The sequence below is a fragment of the Malaya genurostris genome, chromosome 2, assembly GCF_030247185.1.
Source record: "Malaya genurostris strain Urasoe2022 chromosome 2, Malgen_1.1, whole genome shotgun sequence".
NCBI lineage: Eukaryota > Metazoa > Arthropoda > Insecta > Diptera > Culicidae > Malaya > Malaya genurostris.
The window spans coordinates 98849084-98876475 of record NC_080571.1 but is presented as its reverse complement, the minus strand read 5'-3'; the positions used below and the strand labels follow the sequence as shown (position 1 = coordinate 98876475).

Below are 27392 nucleotides of genomic sequence, written 5' to 3'. Positions count from 1 at the left end.
GAGAAACCCGTGACAGCAAAAGCACCGTCTGGTGGAGAATGGGTGCGTAAATGCTCCTAAAATGCATGCATAAAGTTGCCTGCGCATTTAACAAAACCACAGTAGCTAATGGAAAAAAGTACACCCGTTTCTCACTAGAGGTGCTGTTAGTGTCGCCGTACAGTCGGAAATCTATGTTTATTTGATTTATGCTTTCATCCACCGTATTCTCCAGATTTGGCCCCCAGTGACTTTTTCCTGTTCTCAGACCTCAAGAGAATGCTCGCTGGTAAAAAATTTAGAAGCCATGCAGAGGTAATCGCTGAAACTGAGGCCTATTTTGAGGCAAAGGACAAATCGTACTACAAAAATGGTATCGAAAAGTTGAAAGATCACTATAATAGCTGTATCGCCTCTGATGGCAATTATGTTGAATAATAAAAACGAATTTTGGCAAAAAAATGTGTGTTTCTATTAAACGATACGAACTTTTCAGCCGAGCTGTTATTTATGTGTCATGTGTACAAACGCGCTCCTGAACTTGAAATTTTTATACTTATTAGCCTATTATTCCGGAACCTTAAGTCGTATTCTGATGAAATGTGGTAGTGTTATATGTGGTTATATAACTTTTTATTTGAGCCTAAGTTTGTGAAAATTTGGTGCGCGGTCTTTGAGAAGTCGAGTGCACATTTTTAGTTCATTCTGACCATTTTACCCCCGAAACTACCGAACCGGAAGTCGGATCTGGATGAGATTTGATAGCACGTAGGCCCAAGGATGTCTTTTATCGTATCAAAGAACGCTCACTAGCAACTCTTTATACGATTCAATCAGTGTCATCAAAGAGAGACGGATATCATCGCAGCAACAAAAAACCGGCATAGTTCATATAACATAGAATAGACACCAGGGCGAGAGAGAATTTCTCTCGATAACCTGTCTGAGAATCAAAGGTTAGCTCGCTGCTGTAGGGATTCTCTCTGAAGCAACAAACGGTTGCTTATTATCGTTTCTCGATCCGATTCTACACGGGCAGTTGATAATTGCAAAAGAATCATTTTACTATTGCCGCTTATGTGCATATAACCTTAATTTGATTCTATGAAAATTTATGTGAATGCTCCACACAAGGGTTTTGAAATATTGCAACCTAGTATGAGAATCATCAAGTCGAATAATCGATTCGATTTTCTGCAATAATTGTCAACTTGCGATTCTCTCTTGGTAAATTCCACACAGCACCAATCATTATCAGACTGTAATTTTTTTAAGGGCCGTGAAATACTCAGAGTATGAAGAGGAGCGAAGAAATGTAGAAAAATTCTCTAGCGGTTCATGCATTGAGAGACTCGATTTCTTGTAGCATCTTCTACCGGATTGAAAATGCTGTATACAATATAGATAAATATCTAGCAGCTTCTGTCAAACTTTCGGTAATCACCAACACTGCGTAAAGCTTTAATTTGAATTTATGTTGAAGAAAATCGGTTTAGCGGTCTGTGAGAAAATCGAGTGCACTTTTTTTCATATTTTCACACATTTTACTCTGTTACTCCCGAACCGGAAGTTCGATCTGGGTTAAATTCTATAGCAACCTATGGGACTAAGAGACCTTTCTCTGAATCTATGTTTGTTAAAATCGATCCAGACATTTCCGAGCAAATCGAGTGCACATTTTTATTGCATACACACATTCATATACAGACATTTGCTCAGTTCGTCGAACTGAGTCGAATGGTATATAAAATTTGGTCTCCGGGCCTCGGTTAAAAAATCGGTTTCTACAAGGATTGCCTAGCCTTTCTATATGCGAAAGGTAAAAAAGTCACTAGTTCGATGCTATGTCTGACAGCTCTTCTTTGACGAATCATTTCCTCGCATCGACGTAGGACTGCATTTCTGTTGTATATGAAGGTGAGTATTTTCGATTATCGAAAATAAATCCGTACAAAAATTGATCAGGTTTTGAACGTTTAAAGCTCGACAAATTTAAAACCGATTTTTAATACCAACTGCTAGGAAATATTTCCACGTATTCTACCGTTCATAACGATCGATGCCCTTAGAACTTTCTACATGTGATGTCCTTCATGCTTTTTCTGTGTCTTGCAAGAAAATTCATTCAAATTTATTTATGGCGTTTTCGTTTTTAATTTGCACTACATTAGTTTTATTGCCTCATCTATTATAGAACTGTTTGGTTTCCGCTTGAAAGCTTGAACTACCCGTTTGTGATCCTTTTCACTATACGGAGATCCAGTTTGAATATTATTTTTCTTCCGATCAACAGCACCGTTTTACCGATTTGAATCACGAGGTATCGTAGATTGTACGATTCCCAGCTTCCTACCGATGATACGATGAGAGAGATCCAGATTTTGAAGGTGCGTGTGCAAAATTATTTCGCACAGTTGCTGTTTCTTCGGATCCATCTTCGCAACGAATGCAAAACTACTACTGTCCAGCGATGCCAGATAGTAGTAGTGTCATTTCCGTAGATTGGCATTTTTCTCGTAAGCTCTCGCGGTCGAAAGCTTTTTTTTGGTCGCCCGATAACACTGGTTTCCGTAGTTCTCTGTTGATAAATTCAAATTTCCAAAGATTTCCGTAAAAAAATCCAATTTCCGTAGAAAATCTTCAGATCCGCAGATCTTCGGAGATTTCCGTAGATCTGACATCGCTGCTACTGTCATTACACAATGTAAACATTACACACTGAACTAGTTTTACCCAAAATTCTAATTGAAAATACCCAACGGGTAAAAAGTTACAGCAATTTGAAAATGATGTAATTTGAGTCCGTACACGGGCGAAATTCCGATTCAAGAAATGAGCAAAACGAGTCATGATTTGGGGAAAATAATATTTTTTCATGTTATGATAATACACCATGATTAAAATGTCTCGGATCATGATACATTTGGACTGATTTCGTTTAAATTTAGCGTAACGCATTTGACGTTGTTGGGTATAACTTCAGGCGTGTTTTCGATACGATGGTATTTTAAATATGAATTAAATGGAATGTTGTGAAAGTGTGCGGCGTATTGATTATACGATTTCAATTAATGTCTCAATGTACATTTGATTAGCAAAAAAGTGAAAAGCACTATGAATTTCTTTTAATCTGAAGTATCAACAATTTCAATATGTTTTTGAACAACCACGACACCTAAAATAACGTGTTTACTTGTGTTCATTGCTCCAGATTTGATTTTTTGTTTCAGAATTTGGAAAACATAAACGAACTGCATGAAAATACACGTGTGAATCAAACCTCTTAAAAAGATACTCTATGTTGAATTCTTGCAAATCAGCCGGTGGGTAAACCAACACAATTATAAAATGAATATGCCTCAGGAACAAGTAAAAATTTTCAGTAGCTCATGCTTTTCAATGTCTGCTTTTTGTCTGACCATTAATCTATTAAACAATCCATCACACCATTTGAGGCAGAGGGTTCAAAGTGATATCTGGATAGAAAATTGGAGTTACGAGCTTTAAAAGAAATACATTCCTCAAGTAACACACTTTCGGACCATGATTAATTTTCATGGGAGAAGACTTTTTGCTTATGGTTTCATGAGAAGTTAAAATGATTGGTTTCATGATTTTCTAATCATGACAGCAGTAACGGATTTCTTTCCGTGTACTTATTCTAGAGGGTACCGGATGGAGGCTCGATGGAGAACTAGCAGATGTCGTGGACTGTGAGAAATACCGGAGAAATATCGTAATTTCTGGAATGCAATAGATGTGAATGTGCGTACGATAGGAGTAAAGAGGCTGGCTGCCATAAATTGTTTATTCTGAAAATCTGAAAATTCGTTAACTCGTTCTTCGGAAGCGCCAATTTTCCCGACTTTGGAATTTCCCGTTTGATTGTTGTTGCATGTTTTTACGAACTTTCCAGAGAAGTTTTTATTCAGAGTAATCAATACTTACAAGAAACGAACACAGGAAGATAAACGACACGAAGTATGCGTAGGCCATCGTCGATCCGCACGTTTCGTTGCTCTTGCCTGCTTTCGGGTCACACGGTCGCCCTTTGAGACATGCCAGCATAATGTTCGGCCACGACTCGCCTGTTGCACATCTATGGGCGGCATATCCATGATCATCATCATCATCATCGTCATCGTCATCGAGATTCGGTCAATGCAGGAACAAATTGAAATTCATTAGATATGTTTACTGACGAAGTTAAAGGAATTCATACAATAAAATATTCATATTTAGGCATAATCAGCAGTGTTAGAATTAGGGCTATTTTGTGTGTGTGTGTGAATGTGTGAAAGTGAGTTGAAGCTGCAATATTTTACTGTTTGTTTTAAACATCATTGTGCGCGTGTCGTTTTTATTTTTAATCCAATATTTTGTTTTTTTTTCTGAATTTGGAAAGCGGAGTTTATGGTTCTGTCGTCGCGCCAGAAAGAACCACGTCAGCTAGACCAAAAAAAGTCCTCGGTCGTTGGCTCTTTCTGCCACGTGAGAATGTCTAAGTTTATATGAAATTTATTATGCTATACTAGTAAACTATATCTAGGATCTGTAACGTTAGATTTTTCTTCAAACCAAGCTAGAAAACTAGTACCAAACTACTTCAAGAAACTAACAAGTGATGTGAATTCTAAATGATCGCAACTGGTAAAATCGTTAGATCTATGGTAAACAAGACACCGGGTAAATCAACTATAAACAAGGGATGCAAACTAGTGTTCAACTGCTATCTGTACAATGTTTAGCAAAGGATTTCAATTAGTGTGAAGCCGGATTCCTGCAAAGCAATAGTAAGCAGATGCAGAGCGGAAGTTATGCTTCTCGAACGAGTGCGACGACTGAATTGAATTCCTTTTTGCGATGAAATAATGGCTAGGCTAATGTGATAACTGAATATCGAAAACGAGTATAAGAAAATATAGAATCTAATTGAGGGAAATAAGATAATTCATTTACTCCTAAGTACAGTTCTCCTCTAGTAGGGCACTGTTTCCAGCGAATCGAGTTTCTTTACATTTTTTTTTGTATTGTCGAGGATTGCACACTAGGTGGACGAAAACGGGTTTCGATTATGGAGTCTCTAGATGGATGGGAACTAGGTCATGACCAGCTACAAGTACCTGTTCGGGTTGTAAGAGTCCTAGGTTTACTCATCGGTTCTATGAACATCGGTCTCTATGTAAAATGTGAATACTATGGTTTTGCTTTGATTCGAACTTTCAGTCTCTAGAGTGTGAGATTTAATCGTAAAAAGAGCTAGTTCAAAAATGAATCAAATATTACGATTCTATTTGCTGTTGGTTAGTAAATGTGTGTTGCAAGTAATCCTATCTATCACTATGTATTAGTTCCTATGGAGAAATCGAGTAAAAATCGTTGCATATCTAAAATCTGCTGTTGGATTGGACGATTGTAAAATAAAATGTGTCCTCAATTGTGTTTTGAATGCTGTTTAATGTTTCATATGTATGATTTTGACAGTAAGTTAGACAGTTGATGTTGGAGAATGGCTATCCAATCCAACAGTACCGATCTCTAATCGCTATGTATTTCTTTATGTCTGCATCCAAACTATCTTAACGAAATGCAAAAAAACCTTAATGGTCACATAGAGAAGTACTGATTGCCAAAAATGTCGTATGCAGTTCATCAGGTGTTTTATTGTGGTGTTACAACAATACGGTGACAATCATATATCAGACAAAATTTTCACACAAATTTAGGTTCAAAAGAGTGAAAAATCGACAGCGAGACAGACAGTCAGACAGACAGAGTATTGGTTGGTTGATTGATTTTTTTTTGTAATTTGATTTTTTTTCGATTCAATATCGATCAAGTGTAGACCTACCTGAACAGTAGCATCAGTCCTTGGACAAAGGAACGGAAGTTGTTGTGTCTAGTGATAGCTGATTCAGGCTCTAGTTCAATATTCCCAAACACCTATGGCGGTACGCACACAAATATACACGGCGAAAGGTGGCATAGAATTTTGATGACGAAATTTAGCGTTTTTGTATTACTTTTTTTTGTTATGATTGGACTCTTGTGGTTTTACCTTTTTACGGCTCATGGTTACAGAACTTCGCAAAAAGGCGAGGAGGGAGGTTAGTACATTACTGTACATTGATAGGATAATTAAAACTGAAAATCATAACGAAAACAGAACTTATATACACATACTCATAACGAATGAATGGAAATGAAAAACCAAAAAAAAAGTATTAGCTTGCACGCAGCTTCTGTATTATTGTTATCGTTTCAGCAGTTTGTGAAATTAATCTACGATAGGGTCTGGTAACTGGAGTTTTCTCTATAACAGGGGTTCCGACGGCGCTACTTCAACTCGATAACAATCTAGTCTAGTGAAATATGAACTTCGAATGTGTTATGGGTGGAACTTATTTACAACATGCTGAGGAGCAAAGTGTCATGGTAGAGGTAAGAATCAAAATCTTTTTTTTTTTATTTTTGAGGTGAAAGGATGGGACTTAGGAGCTGTCACTTTGGTAAATTAACGCAGTTGCGACATCGAACGTTGTGTGTGATGGTTATTGATTAGTTGAATAATTGCTATTTTGTTAACAATTCTTGAGTTGTTGAATAAACAGCATATAAATGAAGATTACATCATTACTTAATTCTATTTTGTCTTATCACATTGCTTTTTAAATGTAGGATGAAAAACATCACTAACCAACAGTAGAAGAAACTATTTCGATTTAATTTAAAACAGAGTTTAGTGTTTCCTATTTCCCTACTCACTGCATTAGGACTAGGCGACTGTTGAAAGATATGATAATTAAATGTTCTCAAGTTCCTATTTCATGTCTCCCCGTGAATCCGTGGTATGATTCTATCACCTACTGCATTATTGCATACCCCAACTGTCACTGCTAGATCGATTAAACATCAAGTAAATAGTTCAAATAATTACATCTTTCGCGAATTCATTAGTGTAAGCTACCATCTAAAAAAATTGCTCAAAAATATTTGAAGATTCCGTGTAAGTAGTATCTTCCTACATCAACGGAAGCTAAGTTTGGCATAAAATGTGTTGTATTGAAATACTCTAAGACCTATTTGAGTCCATCTAGCAGTGTAATAATACCGTGATTTTTATTAATGGATGCGAGTGTCATCATAGAATTTTCGAGAAACTTTTTCAGGTTCGGAACTAGACAATAGCCGCTGGGGGTCAGGTCTGGTGCATACGGAGGGTTGTGGACCAATCCGTACCGCAAATTTGCACCGTTGCTTTTATGCATTTTTTATTTGAACATAATACCTTTCATTTAAGTCCAAGTTTGGAAAAATCGGTTTAGAAATTTTTGAGAAATTGGAGTGTTTTCCTACACGATCACTTTTTGTGGTACTTCTGAAACCGGGAACGAAGATCCGGTATACTCAAAATCAGTGTATTTTAGCATCAACCTATTAAATTAAAGAATCATACCGCTAAATGAAAAAATTTGGCTCGATTTTGCGTGTCATGTGTTCACACTCCTGGAAACGGAATTTGAATACTTCTTAGCCTGTAATTCCGAAACCGGCAGTTCTATCCTGATAAAATTTGATAGGATAACATGGGATTGTAAAACTTTTCATTTCAACCTAAGCTGTTGAAAATGGGATGAGCGGTCTTTGAGAAAATTGAGTGCACTTTTTAAATTTATTCTGCACATTCTTCTCCGTAACTCCGGAACCGGAAGTCGGATCCAAATAAAATTCAATAGCAGGCTGTGGAACTATAAGGCCAAAATCAGTTAGGCGGTTTCTGAAAAAATCGAGTGCACTTTTCATCATTTTTAGGCAAATATCACCCTGGTACTCTGAAAGTTCGATCACCCAGGCTTCGGTTCAAAAGTTGGTTTTCACAGTGGTTGCATAGCCTTTCTATATGAGAAAGGTGGATGTTTTATGACCCTCTTTACGAATAACATTAAATATGTTCGGATGAATTTCATAGTATGAAAATCATAGATTTTATTTGCGGTTTTCCCTGAATTAAAAAGAATATGGTCTATCACATTTAACGTAAATGTATCGATAAAAATAAGTATTATAACTAATCACCTTTAAATAAATGTGCTTCTGCGTGATTCGTATTGTTTTGTGATTCATTCGGTTTGAATCAGCTCCGTTGCGTCAAAACTTGTGCATGCGTTCTGAAAATGAAGCATAACAATTCATCGTATTTCCTTCTTTTAGTAGTTAATATAGATTTAAATGTGGCAACCCTGCACGCTATACAAATTGAACAAAGCACGTTGTGTGGTAGGCGATGGTGTTTTGTTCTTCCGTACCAGCACGTACCGATGCGTACCGGTTTTGCATAATTTTGTATGACAGTTTGAAAATATTTATATTCATCCCTATAATTTCGGAAGCGAAAGTCGGATCTAGATGAAATCACACAGTATTTTTTAAGACAATGAGAGCTTTAATTTGAATCAGGATTTGTGAAAATCGGTTTAACCGTTGCTGAGAAGTCGAAGTGAGTTTCGTTTTTGGAACTTTTTTTTCACTATTATCGATGTTTGTGGAAGCAGGAACCAAAGACTACTAGGTTTAAATATTCACTTACTAACAAGATTTGACAACTAGATGAATTTAGCAGCAAGTTTTATAAAAACTTGCACCTTCACCATCGCTTGTGAAAAAATACTTCAGAAATTGAAAATTTTCACTAATCGCACTGTAATACCGAAATCGGAAGTAGGATCTGGATCAACGTTTCGAGGACTTTTTAATAAATTTCAAGATTTTATTTCTATTTTATTTGCTTCTTAGTATGTGAGAATCGGTTCAACCATCTCTGAGAAAAATGGGTGACATTATTTGACACATACACACAGCCCAAGTAGCACATGTAACTGGCACATAAAAAAATAAAACAGACGCTGCATAATTGTCGCATGACAAACACGACGAAACAAGTCGTATTATGATGGTGACAATGAAGTCAAAATAATGTTACGAATTTAAATCTCATCATACCAAGTTACAAGAAGTTCCAACGTAACTTCTGGGTAACCTAATTATTACGACATGTTTGCATTGACTGTTTTTGGTTGCCAACTGGTCACCGTAACAAAATGTGACAATGAAAAAGTGACACACTACAAGACAAAGTTAAGAAATGATTTCATATCGGTTACCGTAGTGTCGGTTGAAAGCTTCCGTACATTTTCCCGGATAATGATATTCGATCAATAAGTAGAATGAGTAGAAAATTTCTTCAGTTTTAAAAATATTGGTTATAGTTAAATCTGCGCGTATACACAAATTTTTTGCAGCATATGTGCGAAGGAAACTTGTTTCGTTTTAGGAAGTACATTCTCTTTACCAGAGAGAATATTTGTACGCGTTGTCACGGCAGTGTATGCATGGAAAAACAAATGGCTACCATTATGAACAGGGAATGAAATATTCATTAAATTTAAAAAAATATACATTTTTATGCATTGCGTTTGACTTTGGTTTATGAAAAACTAATATTATTCACAAAATTTTTAAGCAGTAAATTTCGTATGACGGGAATAAAAATATGAATATTATTTTGTATGTCGATGTTCTAAAACCCAAAATATCGAAGGCGCGCTTGTTTTCAATAAGTACAATGATCAACTTCACCATAAATATCGAATAGCACTTAGTTTTGGAGTAGATATAGTGAGTTTAAAGAAGTTCGAGTTTAAAGCAGTTATGATGCACGTTAAAAAGTCTTCAACTTATTCCATGAATTTGTTTCATATAAGTTACTGTCATTAAAGTGTAATAGCGTGTGCTACTTGGGAGATTTACATACATACACACACAGACATTTTTTGAATTCGACGAACTAAGTCGAATGGTATATGACACTCGGCCCTGTGGGCCTCTGTTCAAAAGTCGGTTTTTACAGTGCTTCCATAGCCTTTCTATATAAGAAAAGCACAAACAAGCCAAAATCTAATGTTAAGTTGTTAGTCCGTGCAAAAGATTTAACAAAAACTCAAAAATCGATCGAAAAACTATTAGGGTAAGGGCTCCCTATTTCATCTCATTTGTAAGGACGTTACCTTAACAATCTGATTTAGCCACTATAATCATTACGAATTTATCATATTTCTACTTAGTTCGCCTTGCTCCACATTCGGAATTAATTCACATTCCTTGGAAATTAAAATAATATTAAAGAAATCAGCTATAAACACTTCTGATATGTTCACTACTGTGCTCCTAATTTCATCTCAAAGGTTTTATATTCATCCTATCGTTGGTCCTTCATTCATCCCATAAATTAGCAATGACAACAGCAATCAAAACCAAAATATTGCACTATTACACTCTCAGGTTCAAAATGTCAGAATTTTCCTTAAAAAGGATTTAATGCCAACTATGAGAGAACACGCGATATTTTTAGAAACAGTTTGGTATCATTTCGAAGTTTAAAATTTTTTGGATCGTTTTCGTTACGTTTCGTTTTAAATTTAAAATTTTACTGTGCAGTTAATTTGACAAACTTTAAAAAAAAAACGTGATTAATCCACCTAGCAGTGAGATGATACCTTTTTTTATCAATACGCATGTGTTTTTGCATGGATATTCTTAGGTGTTTTAGTTCTCATGACATTATTTTAATTATCGTCGTTTTAAACGGCAAATTGAGATTTTAATCACTCATTACCCTGTAATGCCGAAACTGCAAAACATATCGAATTTCAATCTTAGCGTGTGACAATCGATTGAACATTCCATGAGATGTCGAAGTAAGTTCCACTTTAGAGTTTTTCGTCATTATTTATGGTACTTCTAGAGCCGGTATTCAGGAATTAGCATAGCCCAAAATGATTCGAATGGCCATAAATTATTACGCCAAACAATTTACATGAAATTTATAAACTCATCATCTGCAATTCCAGAATCGGAAAAAATTCACCGATTTTGTATGGGACCTTAAGTCCTGTAATATTTGTTTTTGAAATTCGATTTGGTCTTTTTTGAGAAAATGATTGAGCTTTGAGAATCGATTCGATACTGGAACCGGAATTCTAAAATCGGTGTAGCCGAAATCAGTTAAATTCACCTGAGGAGTGTGTAGACACCTTTGAGCAATTGTAGTGCGAATTAAAATTTGGGGGTACATTCCGTACCCAAAAACGAATACCGCTTAAACTGAAATAATTTCATTTGGTAATCGACTATCCAAATCTGCAAACCCGATAAACCTGATTAATTTATGTGAAATGGACATTTTTATACTAATCACCCTGCATTTTCTAAACCAGAAGTCGGATCTGACTAAAAAGTAAGAGGTTTTGTAGGATTTTAAAAGCTCTCATTTGAATCATAGATGATTCTTAGATTTCATTTGAATCTTAGATCGGTTCAGCCATCTACGAGAAAAATGAATTGCATTATTTTAATTTCGTTTCACATATCATCCTGTGGTTCCGCAATCAGAAGTCGGATCCAAACGTAATTCAGGAACCTTGTTTGGGAGTATACGACTTTTCATATGAATCTGAGTTTGTAGAAAACGGTTTAACCATCTCCGAAAAAATTGAGTGAAATTTTTTGTCACACACGCATTTGCTGATCTCGACGAACTGAGTCGTATGGTATATGGAAGTCATGTTCTTCCAGCATTTATTGCTGTAAATAGTTTAAATCAATATAATTATGCAATTACTTCCAACTCGATAATGCTGGTATCATCTGGTTTACATATGCCATATTCGAAAGATTATGTTGCCAAAAATGAACCGTGCTAAAATTGGTCCGATGCAAATTGTCATAAAAAAGGATGCTGTACACAGTTTTTTCGGTACTTAGAAACAATTATATGTAACAGTATAAAAAATCGTGTTTCATGTTGCTCCCAAGCATTGCTTTTTCATACAGCGCTCAAAACTCCTACTACTGGAATAAGGCTTACACAAAAATATAGATATCTCCGTTAAAAATGGACGGATTTTAACAATCTATGGCTTGTTGGATAGGTATTACCGAGCGAAATCTAAGTCTGGAAACATATTCTGTTTTCAAGGTCAAATGTAACAGATACTGTTAAAAAACTGAAAATTTTGACATAAAACTTCGTAAAACTCAAAAAGTAAACATCCGATCTCAAAACCATTCAATAGCGTTCTGGGTGACGGGGAGACCTTTCATTTGCGACAAGTTTGATCAAAATCGGTCCAGCCATCTCTGAGATCTCGACCTCTTAGTTGACAACACACATACAGACACACACACATACACACACACAGACATTTGCTCAGTTCGTCGAGCTGAATCGATTGGTATATGACATTCGGCCCTCCGGGCCTCGGAAAATTTTTCGAAAATTTGAGCGAATTCTATACCTATTTTTTATATATATAAAAAAAGGTAAAACAAAAAAAAGAATTGTTACGATTTAGGCATTAGCCCTTCTAATAACAAAATACAGAACCAGAGATGCCGTTTATATAGATTTATCTGTATTGTATAGATTTTTGCGTTTGCATACTGATTTAAATAAAATTACAGATTTTATACAGATTTTCTAAATTTAATACAAATTAAAAAAGGTTCATAAAAGTGAGAAGTAAAAAGTTTTTGATATTTGATTTTGATATTAGTAAAAAGTATTTGATTGCAGTACTTCTTTGAAAGTTTATTAATCAACGGACATGTTAAAATGGAAATCTTCTGATGATGAACACTGATAAACATTTATATTAAAATTTTAAACCAATTGGAACTGATTCATTTTATTAGTGAAAACAGGTAGAGCAGATACATACTTTCTCTGAAAATATCTCACATCTCTACGCACAGTCGATGAAACACACACACTTAACAGTGCTATGATGACGTATAGCGGAAAGAAACCAGTGCTACTAGATTTGCCACAATGGTTATTTCATTAGTATTTAAGATGCTCTTTCTGGTAATATCCGAAGCCGAAACAGTTTTATTGAAATATAAATATCAATAATATAATTAAACTATTATCACGGATACCAAAAAAATACCGATGATAATTTGTAGAAGAAACTTTTTTTAACATTATGACAAAACTTGGCAACTTAGCGAAACCAAATGAGATGAAAACAAGGCGCAATCAAGTGAACTAAGTTAAAAACTTTCATCTCATATTCTTGAACACTTCTATTGCTTATCGGGTAATTTTTTAAATTTTTAATCGATAAATAAACAAGTGGCAAGTGATCATTACTAATTATGAAGTCATCCAGCATTCAATAGTAGTGTAATTGTGCGTTGGCGGTTCAATGTATAGGGCGCTGGTCTTACAAACCAGTTGTCGTATGTTCGAGCCCCGACCCGAAAGGATTCGTAGTGTCAGTAGAACCGTAGCACTAGCCATGCAATGGTTCTGTACACTCTGAATCGGCTGCGAAGTCTGTTGAAACAGAAGGTCAAATTCCACTACAGGAATGTAAAACCAAGGCTTTGCTTGTAATTGTGTGAAATAGTTGTCATGCTTTGAGACGAATCGATTAGTAGATATTCAGAAACATGACGAACTGTAAATCTTGAGACGAAAATGTGTCCTAAATTGAAAAGTGAGTTTGTTTTAACTGAAAAAAACGATCACCGAAGAATTTAAAACTTTTTCTTCCAATGAGAAAGTGTTACAATAGCTTGAGTAATCATTTTGAAACATTCTAGTTTGGTTCATGTACGTTGTAAGATATCATCCATGCTCGAAGTAATGAGGTGAAGGGATGAGATGAAAATAGGAGCTCAGATGAAATAGGAAGCTGTTACCCTATATTACTTGTCAAAAGAAGAAATTGATTATAACAGTCATGAAACAGGTAGTCATTACTGAATTAATTAAAAACCCTTCTGAATTTTAATTAAAACTTAGAGGCATTCAAATTGTTACTTGGATATATGTTATGCTTATGACAGACATATGATATCGGAATCACTGTACACTGTGAAATCACATGTCTGTCACCCTAAATCACGGTGGTATCACGCGAGCATCATGATACAACGGTAATTTTCGTACTACGGTCATTTATAGTTGTACTGTGCAAAATCACATCACTGTTTACTGCTACCAGCGCCTTTGACGAGCGATGGTGAACTCACGAAACAATATTTCCTTCTTCAGAGTATCAAATAATAAACAACCTATGTTTTATTTTGAAAAAAAAATCTATAAAATGTTAACCAGCAGCATAAAGCTTAAACACTTTATCAACGTTCATAAAAATCAAGAAATGTTCATAAATTTGGTGAAGTTTTTAAATACAAATGTGGAAAACAATATATTCATATTTTTACATAAAATCAGCACTATTGAGTTTTTGTTTTTATTCAATAACATGGAAATTTATTGTTGAAATGAATTTAGAACACATAATGATTCATATTTTGAATGCACATGTGGTAATAATGAACGATAAATATACACAACATCACTAAACCGATTGTGTAGTAACAACTTTAAACTCCTCAAAATCCTAATAAAATCATTATGCGATTATATTCCAGCCTAGTAGACCATTTTTCATAAGCGTTATGAAGTAAAACGGAGCATCAAACCTATGTCAAATCTATTTCGGAATGATTTCAAATTCAAGAAAGTTTTAAAACCAGCTTTATGATATACATAAACCTTTTTATGAAAATTTCGTTATGAATAAACTGCATTATTTTGGAATATGTGTGTGCCATGCTGTTTTTATTGGTTACATAATAATAATATCTTAGATTTATTTACGATTTTGAGGCTCAATGTTAAAAGTTTATGCGCTCTTATTTTTATTGTGAATATGCGGGTAAAAAAGGAATTATAACTGAACAACTTAAAATTTTTGCGGATTTTGCAAAAGTCGGTTTGATTTACAAACAAAATTCGGTGACTAATCACCTTTTCGGTACAAATCAGCTTCGTTGCATAAAAAATAGTGGACATCAAATTTTCCCTAATGCTAATTACTATTAAATAGTGAAGGTAAAAATCATGTATCCCAAAACAAACGTGTCAAAAATATACCTTAAAACCATAAAATTTGATATGAGTGAAATTGTCATCTGAAGAACGCTCACACACAAAATTAGTTTTAATTCAGAGAGGCATTGATCAATTACTAGGAATACACTTCAAACAGCAAACATTATTGGTTTCTATGTTATCGATCATCAAAGCTGGGAAAATAAGTAAAGTTCTGAGTTGTTTCGTTTCACTGTATATTCTTTCTGTGTGCAAAACATGTCTATCACCTCATCGTTGTACGCATACAGCGTTGTACAGAAATCATTGTACGGAAATCACAGTCTGTCAGTGGTATTAACATATGTACAAAGCATAAAACACTCTAGCGTAGTTGGATTGTTTGAATTGTTGGCGTAGAACAACACAGCTATTGCCAAAATCAATGTTAATTTCTGTTTAGAACACTAAGGTGGCAGCTATCTTTTGTGTTTCTGATATCACGGCGAAATATACTTTTTATAGATTCTTTCAGAATCTTGAATTTCTTTGAAAGTACCATTAGTTTGTTTATGTTGGTGATGAGAGGTACTGGGTCCGCATGATTCGTCTTGACACGAAAAAAAGTCGATTCGACTGATAAAAAATATCCAGCACTCGATGATCGAGGTCGTTCAACACATCGAATGCAAAAAATCAGCCTCTCAAGCAACTCGAACGGCGCATAAAAATTCACATAAGGCCCATTCGCTGACTAGTATAGAATCCTTTTCCACAGCGTTAACCAACCGCACACAGTTCCCGATCAGATGCACATGACAAAATCATAACACAAGTATATCAACAGTTGATATGTATAACAATTTGTGTTTTTTTTGAGATATTTAACAAATGAAAAAAGTTGAAAGTTAAAACTTATGATAATAATATAATAACAAAATCAGTTATGATGTTTTATTTTCGTTTGCAAGACTTATGATAACGTTAATTAATTGGACAAATGAGTTCTTCTGTTTCTTTATATCGAAATATAATGATCAGGATTTCAAAAAACTAAAGCAAGAAACCAGATTACTAAATAAATTATTCATTAATTGAAAAAATCATTCAACAATTTTGGAAACGATGCTTAAAGTTGACTGTGATATAGTGTTTCTGTGTTAAATTTGCTAACTAATTTATTACAACTTCTGAAGTTATATCAAATTCAATAATAAATATGAGACAAACGTTTCAAAATCTGTTACGATTTTATTCCCGCTAGAGTATTTTTTGTTATGACTTTTGTTATTTTAACAGCTTGCCAGCCAAAAATATTTCGAAAGTTATTACAAAATATTTCTGAAATAAATTACTCCGGTTATTATAATTCTGTTATTACCATCTGATCGGGTAGGGTCCCGGCTCATTGCTCCATTCCTGGTAATGAAAGAGCCGATATTTTAGCCAAAAGTGGTGCTATTGAGGGTGAAATTTATGAGAGACCGATTGCTTTCAACGAGTTCTATAGCTCGTCTCGCCAAAGAACACTTGCCAGTTGGCAAGCTTCTTGGGATAGAGATGATCTGGGTCGGTGGATGCACTCAATTATTCCGAAAATATCGACAAAGACATGGTTCAGGGGACTGGATGTGAGTAGGGATTTCATTCGTGTGATGTCCAGACTCATGTCCAATCACTACACGTTAGATGCACATCTCCTTCGAATTGGGCTCTCCGAGACTAATCATTGTGCTTGCGGAGAAGGTTATCGGGATATTGATCATGTCGTTTGGACATGCGTGGAGTATCGTGATGTCAGATTTCAACTAATAAATTCTTTGCGTACCCAAGATAGACTATCCAATATCCCAGTTCGAGACATTCTTGCTTGTCGTGACCTTTCATACATGAAACTTATTTATCATTTCATAAAGAAAATTGGAGTTTCAATTTAATAAAGGCCCCTTTTAAGACTTAGTTCTGATCCCAGCTGCGTCCATGAGTTCAACCAATAGCTAAATTAGAATAAAAATTATGTAATGATACAAACAAACTCGAAACAGTTTATGAAATTATCAACAAAATGTCTGAAAATAACAGCTTATTTTATAATTTATAGAAGTTAATCGTTTGGTTCAAATAATATTTCCGAGTAGATTTCATAATTAATGACGAGTTACCTAAGATGATATTTAAGCTATAAGAGAATATGTTTTAATAAATTCAAAACGTTGTGACTATGTTAGAATTAAATTAGGATAAGAATATTATGTAAAAGTGATGCTACGGCGAAGAAAAACTTATGTACTGCCTTAAGAAATAAACATATTTATGAAAAAAAAAATCTGATCGGGTTGCACTGTCGGCTCAATACTAATATTGATTATGTGAAGAGGTTCAGTTTAAAGACCCGCGTCCATGCTATGCGAAATGCAAAGTCATCTTATGTATACAAATATGTCGTCTCTGTTAGGGAAAGCTATAAGAACGGCTTGGTTTCATTGTTCGAATAATTAATTGAAGTTTCAACTACTAATTATCTCATAAATACAGTTTTATCTAATGGCTCGATGCGAACTGACCACTGTGTGTGTGATTTTATTTTTCGTATTTCGAATTCGCACTCCTGTATAGAATACAAGACTACATCAAAATCTGCGATAATACTGCATTTGCATTTGCGATAATAATTGAATTCGATTGAATTTGGGCCTCCCAACATCTAATTTGTAGGAATTACAATCTCTCTCAGAGAGCGAATTTTTAATAGAAGGAGAACCTTCTCAATGAGCAAATTAATCACAAAAAATGTCCTTTTTTTCAAGTTATAGTTTTAGAATGCACACTGTCGAGGATGCACAAATCAGTAGAATTTTTTGCATTTAGAATAAAATGCATATTCTTCGAAGAATCCTATCGTAAAATACATATTTTTGATAAAAGCGTAATTACACTAGCAGGTGAATTAATAAATTTTAGGTCACACCAGAACAAAACTAATTAATTTCTTATCTAAAAATGCTTCAGAAATAAGTGTATGAAAGTCGTTACATATTTTTTAGAGGGATTGCGAAATGTCTGGCTAATTGTGACAAATGGGGGTTGGAGGGGTTAACTGCTGTTTCTGTATTGTACATTCGAGGGAAATGACATCAATATTGTGGAATATCGAAGTGACTTAATTATTCGGTTCTTTTTAGAACCTCGACCATTTTTCGAAAAGTATGGATGTATTTTCCTTCTTTTGGTATTGGAAATTTGTGCGCTGTTCACGGAGTTCTTGCTCTGACGCTGGAAAAAATTTCTCTGCGAGTTTTTTTATTTGTGAACCCTCCACAGTGTGAGTTTCGCTTGGTAATTACACCAGCATTCAACTGTGGGTCGTTTGCATTGGAGCAAAGTACACCGAAACTTGAAAAACAACTGAAAAAATTATACAAATCGGCTATTAATGTATGCAAAAGAGCTATAAGCTCTGATTAACTTTATCTCAAATGCCCCTAGATGAGTGGTTTATGTCTTAATGATTCCATTTTAAAAAAAAAAGAATGCTTGAATTTAAAAGTTCAATTTTCGAAAATTGTCCCGAACCGCCTACATGATTTTCGTTATAGTCTTACAATGAAATTATTCAAATACATTTAGAGGGTGCGTAAACATGCCATCAAACTTTTCATGGCGTTCAATTGTTGTTCAAACCAATGACCATCACAATAACAACAACAATAATCGATCGTAAAATTTACTTGCTAATGTACACTTCGGGCCTTCTCTAAACATTTACCTAGAGGTAACAGCATAGCAACAAACTAACCTGCTGGTATTTACACACTGACGAGCAAAATTATCCGAAATACTCTAACAATACATTACAATCCCCCTGGATAAGGGTGGTGAGGATGGTGAGCACAAACATACACATATACTTTAAATACTGGGAAAATAATGTACACTTTCGGAAAGCAATCTGTCGCTGTGGCAAGTGTGTTGTAGGACGATTTGGTGGGGATTTGTTTTAATTTGTTTTGATAATTCTGTCAGTATCTGAGGATTGTGGACAGTTGCTTGCCTGGTGGAACAGTACTACGTTAGGTATAACAGGTACAAAGGATGTTGATCATTACCGAAAAAGCAGCAGTAGCGCTCCGAAAAATGTCTGAAAATTATTATGACGATTTAAGGCGGTGTCCGGATCGAACTTCATATTTCCGAAAACCTTTTTTTTTTGTTATTTTGTTTTTGGTAAAAGTTTTTTTGTTTTATTCGGTCGATTTTCATTTGAGTGATTGCAAAAAGAAATGGAAAAGTTAAAATCATCTATTCTATGGAAAAAGAAACAAAAAAAAAAAACGGTAGAAAATTTCATGTTAAAAGGAAACCAGGTTGAATAGGCGCACTTGAATTAGCAATAGTATCGAATTCACGAAGCATATATCGGAAAAGGGTTGGCAGTTTTGGATATTCCAAGAAAAGAAAACTACAAATGATGTTCTTCTATGTTTGAAATATCCAAGCATAAACTTTTCGCAAAATAACTCAAGGTTGTCATGCTTGTAGAACGTTATTGTTAATATTTAAAAATTGAAAAGCATTACAACTGGATGAGTAGAATAAGTGAGTGGCACATGACGTCGTTTTCTTTTGTTCTGCAAAACTGATCTATTCTATGACCCTTGATTGAAATTTTGAAACCTGAAAAAAACTTATAATCGAATGAAAAAAAAAATCGAAGAACGGAAAAATCAAGGATGTCCAAACCAATTCGATTCGGGATTCACAACTACAGATGGGAAGGAGTGAAACAAAATTGAGAGGATTGGATTTTTTTCCCACTCATAACGGCAAACCGCCATGGAGGAAATTTTTTTTTTTGGTCGGGGGCCGGGGTGGGTTGAAACTTGGACTAAGATAATGAAAAATACCTGCATGCCAATAATTGCGTAGATAAAAAATAGCATGGCAATCAGCAAACAGACATATGGCAGTGCTTTGAATGATTGAACAAATGTCCAAAGTAATATTCGTATTGTATAACCTTGTCGGAGTAGTTTGATTAATCGTGCAGCACGAAACAGTCTTAAAAATCCAACGTTGAATGAGTTTTCCTGCGGATGTAGAACGGAGTGATAGAAGAGAAAACGAGAAATTGATATCGGTTAGAATTATTATATTTTAAAGTTGTAGTTAATAATGTGCGTGGGAAAGTAGAATAAAATATTGTAACATATTTGATTATTCGTGTTCCAGTTTGAGAGAAATTGATGAACGTAATTGAAATAGTGAAAATTGTTTGAGAAATAGTATTCCTCAGAGCTAGACGTACAGCCTAAAAACTTTCTGGTATTCGTAAAATTGCTTTGATATTGAGCTACCCTGGAAGTGTGAAGTTAGAGATGCTTTATTTTAATCTTACCTTCGAATAAGGCCATCGACTTTACTTGAAGACATTTCAATTTTAATCAACCTTTTTTTGAAGATGTTTCTACCCAGCAGAGGATAGGAGGAAAAAAACGAGATGACTGTGGTATGCTGACAGGGGCATGGTTCGTTCTCGCAGAAGGTGAGATTGTGTGCTCTTTTATCTTAAGAGCGGCTCTCAACAACGTATAACCCGTAGAGAGCAGCTGGATACGAAATGCGATATCTTGGAAACGCGAAATCATTGAACGGTCGCCGGCGCAACAGATGTGCTCTGCGATGCAGTAGGAATTGCGGTTGTTTCACTGTAACGTTTCAGAATGTGACCGATCAATCACATAACTTTACATTTACATAATAGAGAGGTTTTGACGTAAATACGTCTTACTTTACCATGGGGTGCCTTTTCAAAATTTACCCTGTACAAGACTGGGTAGAACTGAATCGTAAATACTTGTTCTATCTAACATTACACCAAAGTTTTTGCTCCATGAAATCGGAAATATGTTCAGCAATTTGTTTTTCAAATCAATGCCTTTCTCAAGTTCGGGCCACGGGTTTGATGTAGTGAGCGATACAATTCATTCGTTGTAGCTTGCACAGCTCATTGAGCTGGACATTTTCGTCATGAGTACCTATTTTCGGTCGGTTATGGTTCAGAACTCAGTTTCATACCAAAACACCAACGAGAAGCGATCAAAGGCTATTACACTATGCCGTGTCTTCTAGGATATGGGCATCCGTAGACCTTTCTCCAGTGCCGTAAAATACACCTCTGCACCTGATGATTTAACACCACAACAAAAAGAATTTTTAATCGACCACATTTTGATCTACAGACGCCATTTCTTCGATATTATCAACCACGTATTACGGGCCCGAATTGAAATCGCGATCCTACAACTGGATATGATCTCACCATATTACTCGCTCAGTTTAAGATCTGAACTGATCCCGTGATATGCAAAATCTAGTGGCCGCATTCTGAAACTCGAAACAAATTGTTTTTGTACGAGCGCTTGTACGAAAAAGTCGATTTGATTTGGTTGCATAATACACCCCAGGTTCTGTTAAAGTTCCAGCCCCTGTGCATGAACTTGGACTAGTAATATGATAAATCCAGATTCTAATCCAGGTTCAGGATCTGGATCTGTTTAAGCACTATAGTAGGAGCAGATCCATGACCATCCAAGATCCAAGTCTAGGTTCAGACTCAAGGCCTGGGTCAGGCTCAGATCCTGAAACTGGAATAGCAATATGGTTCAGGTTCTGAAGTCAGATAGAAATTGATCTTTTTGCACATTTCACCCCGAACCGGCAGTCGGGTCCAGATGAAATTCAATTGCAAGCTGTGGAATCATAAGACCTTGAATCTTTGTTAAACAAAATCGGTTCAGCGGTCTCTGAGAAAATCGAGAGCGGAAGTCCGATCCGGGTAAAATTCAATATTTATACTAAAGATTGACTTATTTGCGGCAAATAATTTCTACCACACAATTGAATAACGCGAAACAAATGAGAGTAAAAAATAGCAACATAAGGAATTTTGATGGCGATTATTTCATTTTAGATTTGCATATTTCAGTGAAAGAAACTATCAAAATGAAGTACGGGAGCATTTCTCTCGAACGCGAAGCAGACAAATGCTGCCTTTATTCGCACCCGTTTGGTGCGAATTTTGCACTGCGAAAAATGCACAAAGCTAATTAAATTATTCTAGATTTGCACTAAATTTTAAATCCTTATCTCCGATTTGCAAAGAAGCAATCTTTATAGTTCGTTAGATAACATTTGGAGTCATTCGGAGGACTGATTTTGCATAATGTTCCCCATAGTTGTCCACTTTTCGTTGAATTTTTCTCCAATGCAAACGACCAGCAGCAGGATGACGCAATCGATCTTCGTTGAAGGGAAACTGGCTCAGCGAACGTTCCGTAAATGATTCAATACTGAACTGAATTCTTGATACAGGAACTGGAACTGAGCTCTGGAGCTGAACCCACCTGAATGATGCACTTGTTTCACTTCTTGCTCAGGCAACTGCGCAGGGTAGAATGAATGAAATATATCAGGTTCAGGTCCTGATCAATGAATGTGAATTTCATTGAATTTTAGACTTCAACTTTAAACCAGAGTTCTAGACCTAGATTCTGAATTTTCATTCTTGACTTGCATTCAGGATTATGTACCTGAATTCTGGAGTTAAGTTCAGGGCCTAGATTCTGGGCTTGAATAAAAACAAAATTCTGAGTTCTGTGTCTGAGTTCAGAAACAGAAGTAAAAACCTGGATTCTAGACCTTAATTCTGAATATGTATTCTAGATCTGGAGCCTGAACCTGAACTAGAAGTCTGGATTTGGATTCTCAATCTGAATTCTGAAACTGAATTTAAATGAAAATTAATTTTGAAGCTGAATTCTAGACCTAACTTCTGGATTTTGATTCTGAACGTTGACCTGAATTCTGAGCCTTCATTGAAATATAAATAAATCATTGGATCACAAAAGATACGTTAATCGACTGAGCCACAGAAGCACACATATGCTTGGCTCGTAAGTGGTGCATATAAATATGAATATGAATATAAATATCCTGATCCAGGAATGATCGGAACGTGAAATTTTAGCCTGGATTCGAGTATCTGAATTTTATACATGAATTCTAGTGCTGAATTGTAGACTAGAATTCTGAATCTGAAGCCTAGATTAGAATTTTAGACCAGCCAGCGCTCTGGATTATGGACCGGAATACGGAGCTGAATTCAGAGTATCGATTATGAACTTGACTGGAGAACCAGAATTGAGAACCTTGATCTGAGTTCTGAACATTGACTCTGGACCTGGATATTAAATCTGGCAGCTCGAACATGGATATTGAGTCTGAGCCTGAATTCACAATCTAAGTCTGAAACTGGATGAAGGACCTGAACTTTAGGTTCAGGACTTCGATTCTGGATCTATATTTTGGATCGTAGTTCGGAATTGGGGTTCTGAACGTAGACGTGGATTCGGGACCGTGAGCTGGATTCTGCACTGAATTTTGGGCCCTAATTCTGAATTTGGATTGCGGTGGTTTTTTCTGGATCTCTGGAATCTGTACCTGAATTCTGAACGTATGGTTAGATTTTTGATATGAATTCTAGACTGGAATTTTGGATCTCAATTAAAAAATATGGGCTTGAATTCAGAGCCTAGATTCTGAACAGAATTCTGAACCTTGAAGAGAGCACTGGAACATAGTTCCTAGACTTGTATCTAGATTCATTACACGAATTGTGAACCCGGACTTAAACTTTCGGACACTGGATCAAAACCCAAGACCTGGCTAACAGTTCTAGTAATAAATCTGAATACAAGTCCAGAAACTGCATTCCAGAGGAAGGTTCAAGGCTCTGAATTTTGTTCTAGAATCTAGACCCTGAGTTCAAATCCATAATTCTTCATTGAGATCCAGAAATCCAGTTCAGAAATAATATCCAGACTCTAGATACCGATCCAGAGCCTTGCTGCAGAGTTCAGGAGCCAAGTGCATGTCTATGTTCAGAATACTGGTTCCGAATTCAAGCCCAGAACACATATCCAAGTTCATAATCTAGTTTCAGAATTTAGATCCAGAACCCAGGTTCCAGGTCCAAATTACAGATCCAAAATTTATCCAAGATCCGGTCTGGATATTATTTCTAAACTGTATTTCTGGATCTCAATGAAGAACTATGGATTTGAACTCAGGGTCTAGATTCTGGAACAAAATTCTGAGTCTTGAACCTTCCTCTGGAATGCAGTTTCTGGACTTGTATTTAGATTTATTACCACAACTGTTACCCATGTCTTGCATTTTAATCTAGGACTCCGAACTCAAGTTCTGGATCTAGATTCTGGACGTGGAACATGAACTTGGACCTGGACTCTAGATCTGATTTCTGACACTGGATTAACTAAGAACTTCGATATGAGTACTGAACATGATTTTCTGCTCCTGAACATTGAAACTGAATTCTGTTCCTATTCGCTGGACCTGGACTTGGATTTTGAACCCAAATTCGACTATGAACTCAACTTATGAACCGGAAATCTCGATCTGAGTTCTGGACATAGATTCTGGACCAAAGCTTACATTATGGACTCCGATTCCAGGTCCATAGATTTGTGGTCTTGAATTTTAACCCTGTTTTCTGAACTTAAATTCAGGAAAATGTCCTGAACTCCGGACCAAGATTCAGAATGTGAATTCTGGCCCGGATCCATGGACCTAGACCTTGATTCTCTGCTGGAATTCAGGACATGAATCCTGGACCAGAATTCAGGGCCTGTATTTTGGATTCTGAATTCTGAGCATGGACATGAAGCTGAGCCGAACGAGATGATGTACATACGATTCACTGGCTAAAATGTTCAGCTCAGTTATCTGAGTAGGATAAAATAAATGAAATGAATAGAGTTTTCTCACTTTATTCGTAGCTAATGCTGGAGTGATATGTTGTTGAATTCATCGTGAGTTTTTTGCTTCAATGCTTATTGGTTCCTAAAATTTTAGGAAATTTCATTTTTAGTTAGTATCAAGGACAAGTGGTAGCTTGATGGACTGCACTATCCCAAATAGCGTGCAGATAGGGGACCGAGATGTCGACATAAACTATTGGAGCACAGTATTCAACGGAAACGTGCTAGTTCCTGTGCTGTGGAAGCTGTAATTGGCTATCTAACAGCCAAAATATCATAAATCAGCTTACAGTGGCCCGGATAAATTGATGAGATATCTAAATAAGACCATAGTGAGACCATAGCGGGACAACAAACAGTTACTGGAAAAGTCCGAGCTGAGTATCGTATGTTTAGTGTAACGTTTTGATTAAAAAAACGGATCAAAATTGCTGATCTTTTATGGGTTATATCATCAATCATAGTAGCCTATGAATCAGCAGACAAAATGTGACAGCTCTATCAGTCGAACTCTGAACTGTGATGGCAAAAACAGTGAAGCAACTCCGTTCAGAAGTGTGCGCGTTGAAAGAACGGCACCCCGCCGTATCGGAAATGGACCTCGTGCGGCACTTTGTGCACGCCGGATACATCCGTTCCGGCATCTACACTATCAGGCACTAATAGACAACAATCAGAGCATCGAAGCTCGGTCCCGGACGGCCGACGACCATGATCGAAAAGAAGCTCCAGAGGAAGCTAAAGAGGCAAACCGAGGGAAAAGTGGTTACATCGTTACGAGCGCTTGGCCAGGAGCCAAAAAAGTACCTGGCGAACATGAACATACATGCCAAAAATATCCTCTGGTTTCGGAACAATGACGGTCAACTCGATTTTCTCGACGACTCGCGACGTGGTGGTGGTGATGGACGATGAGACCTATCTCATCCTGGATGGCAACGACTGGCAGGGCACTTTGTAGTTTAGGTGCTGCTGTGGCTGACAATCAGCGAAAAGGGGATGTCAAAGCCGTTCTTTTTTCACTCCGGATTGGCAGTGAATGGAGAAATTTATAGTACGAAATGCCTGCCGGAAGTTGCGTCGTTCGTCAAGAAATACCATAAGGAGGAAAACGCGGTGTTCTGGTCGGATCTGGCATCGGCCCACTAGTCTACGATACTACGATCATTGGAGGACATAGAGCAGCTAAATATCGACGTGGTACCCAAGTCGGTGAACCCGCCCGACGTCCCGCAGTTACGTCCCATCGAGAATTTCTGGGCCATCCTGAAGCGTAAGATCTACTACAACAATTTTTGCGCGAAAATTTTGGAGGATGATGAATAAAACGAACAAAGAACTCAAAAACATTCCTATACGCATGTTTTCGTCCGCAATGGTGAGTGCTCTGGTCAATTGCCGAAAGGCGTAAAATATTTTTACAAGTAAACTTAAATAACTACCTTCCATTGGAAATTTATCAAAAGCAATTATCTGTCTAAGTTTTTCATTTTCAGAAAAAGTTCATTTTTTCAATGCAAACATTATCAAAAGTATTACAAACTGGAATGTTTCTACTATCGGACTATTACAATTTTTAATGCAGCTTCCAAACAATCCCATATCCTCTATCGACACATTTCACCTTCACCTAACTAATTCGTAAGGATTTATCAGGCCGCATTTACTGACGAAAGATAAGTAACTGATCAATTTTTTACCTTGCGTCTGATTCGCCAAACGACATTGGTTTTTGGTATTGCAGACGACATTAATATTGTCAACAGTAGTTATGCGGCGGTGACAGATTTGTACACCCGACTGGTTGTGAATGCGTCGACCTGGTGGCTGATGGCCTCCTGCATGACAGAATACAAGCGCCTAGTTTTGTGACGATCGATAACGCTGTGTGTGTTATTTGGAAATATGTCCTACCAGGTAGAAATGCAATAAATAGAATCGACCGGTGCTCTTTGTGAGATTTAGGGTTTTCCACATCTCTTGGGAAGCTCAATCGCAAAGCAGTTGCACGAACTGAACACGCTTTTATGTTCCGTTGCTTCTGAGGGTTACTTTTTCGTAAATTTCATTCATCGCAATAAGAATCTATTTTTCACAGAGTAAACGAGAATAAATTCTACTACTTGTATAAAGTGAAAAGCAGCAGAATGAAAAGAAAGACTCCTTCAGACCTTTGTGCTATAATCAGTTGAAAACAACTTTTCGCCATAATAAAAGAAATGAAGCAAATTACGTTTGTTTCTCCATTTATATAGTTTTGTTTAGCGATTTTCTTAATCTAAATTTGATCCAGGACCAAATTTGGTGTCATTGAAATTGAATTATTGTTTGATAGGCTAACAAAGTTCAATACAAAACATATTGAAAAGTACTTACCCCTAATTCTAAAACTAATGCGTCGATAATACTTCCAATAACTGTTATAAAATCGAATATATTCCAAGGATCTTTGAAAAAATTCTGCATTGACGGCGTGAACGAAACACAAATAGCAAATAAAACGAGGAAGATTATTAGTTTATGGTTGGGATAATATGAAGAAAAACAAACAAAAAATATATATTATAAAAACAAAATCGTGAACAAAAATAGTTCGATGGTTGAATTTGTGAAATGAATTCAAATGCTCT

General features: G+C 36.1%; 1 protein-coding gene across 21 annotated transcripts in view; it reads right to left on the bottom strand.

Moving 5' to 3' along the window:
- Positions 1-27392, bottom strand: part of LOC131427151 (voltage-dependent calcium channel type A subunit alpha-1) — a 394973-nt gene that overhangs the window by 50516 nt on the left and 317065 nt on the right. For 12 of the 21 annotated variants that reach the window (XM_058590094.1, XM_058590095.1, XM_058590098.1 and 9 more), the window contains 4 exons: positions 27139-27222; positions 19828-20010; positions 19030-19121; positions 3928-4078 (listed from right to left, as the gene is read on the bottom strand). In XM_058590094.1, coding sequence (XP_058446077.1) covers positions 3928-4078; positions 19030-19121; positions 19828-20010; positions 27139-27222 — 510 coding nt within the window. Of the gene's footprint in view, positions 1-3927; positions 4079-5830; positions 5923-19029; positions 19122-19827; positions 20011-27138; positions 27223-27392 lie in introns of all 21 variants that reach the window. The other 9 variants (XM_058590100.1, XM_058590097.1, XM_058590099.1 and 6 more) reach the window with 1 other exon arrangement.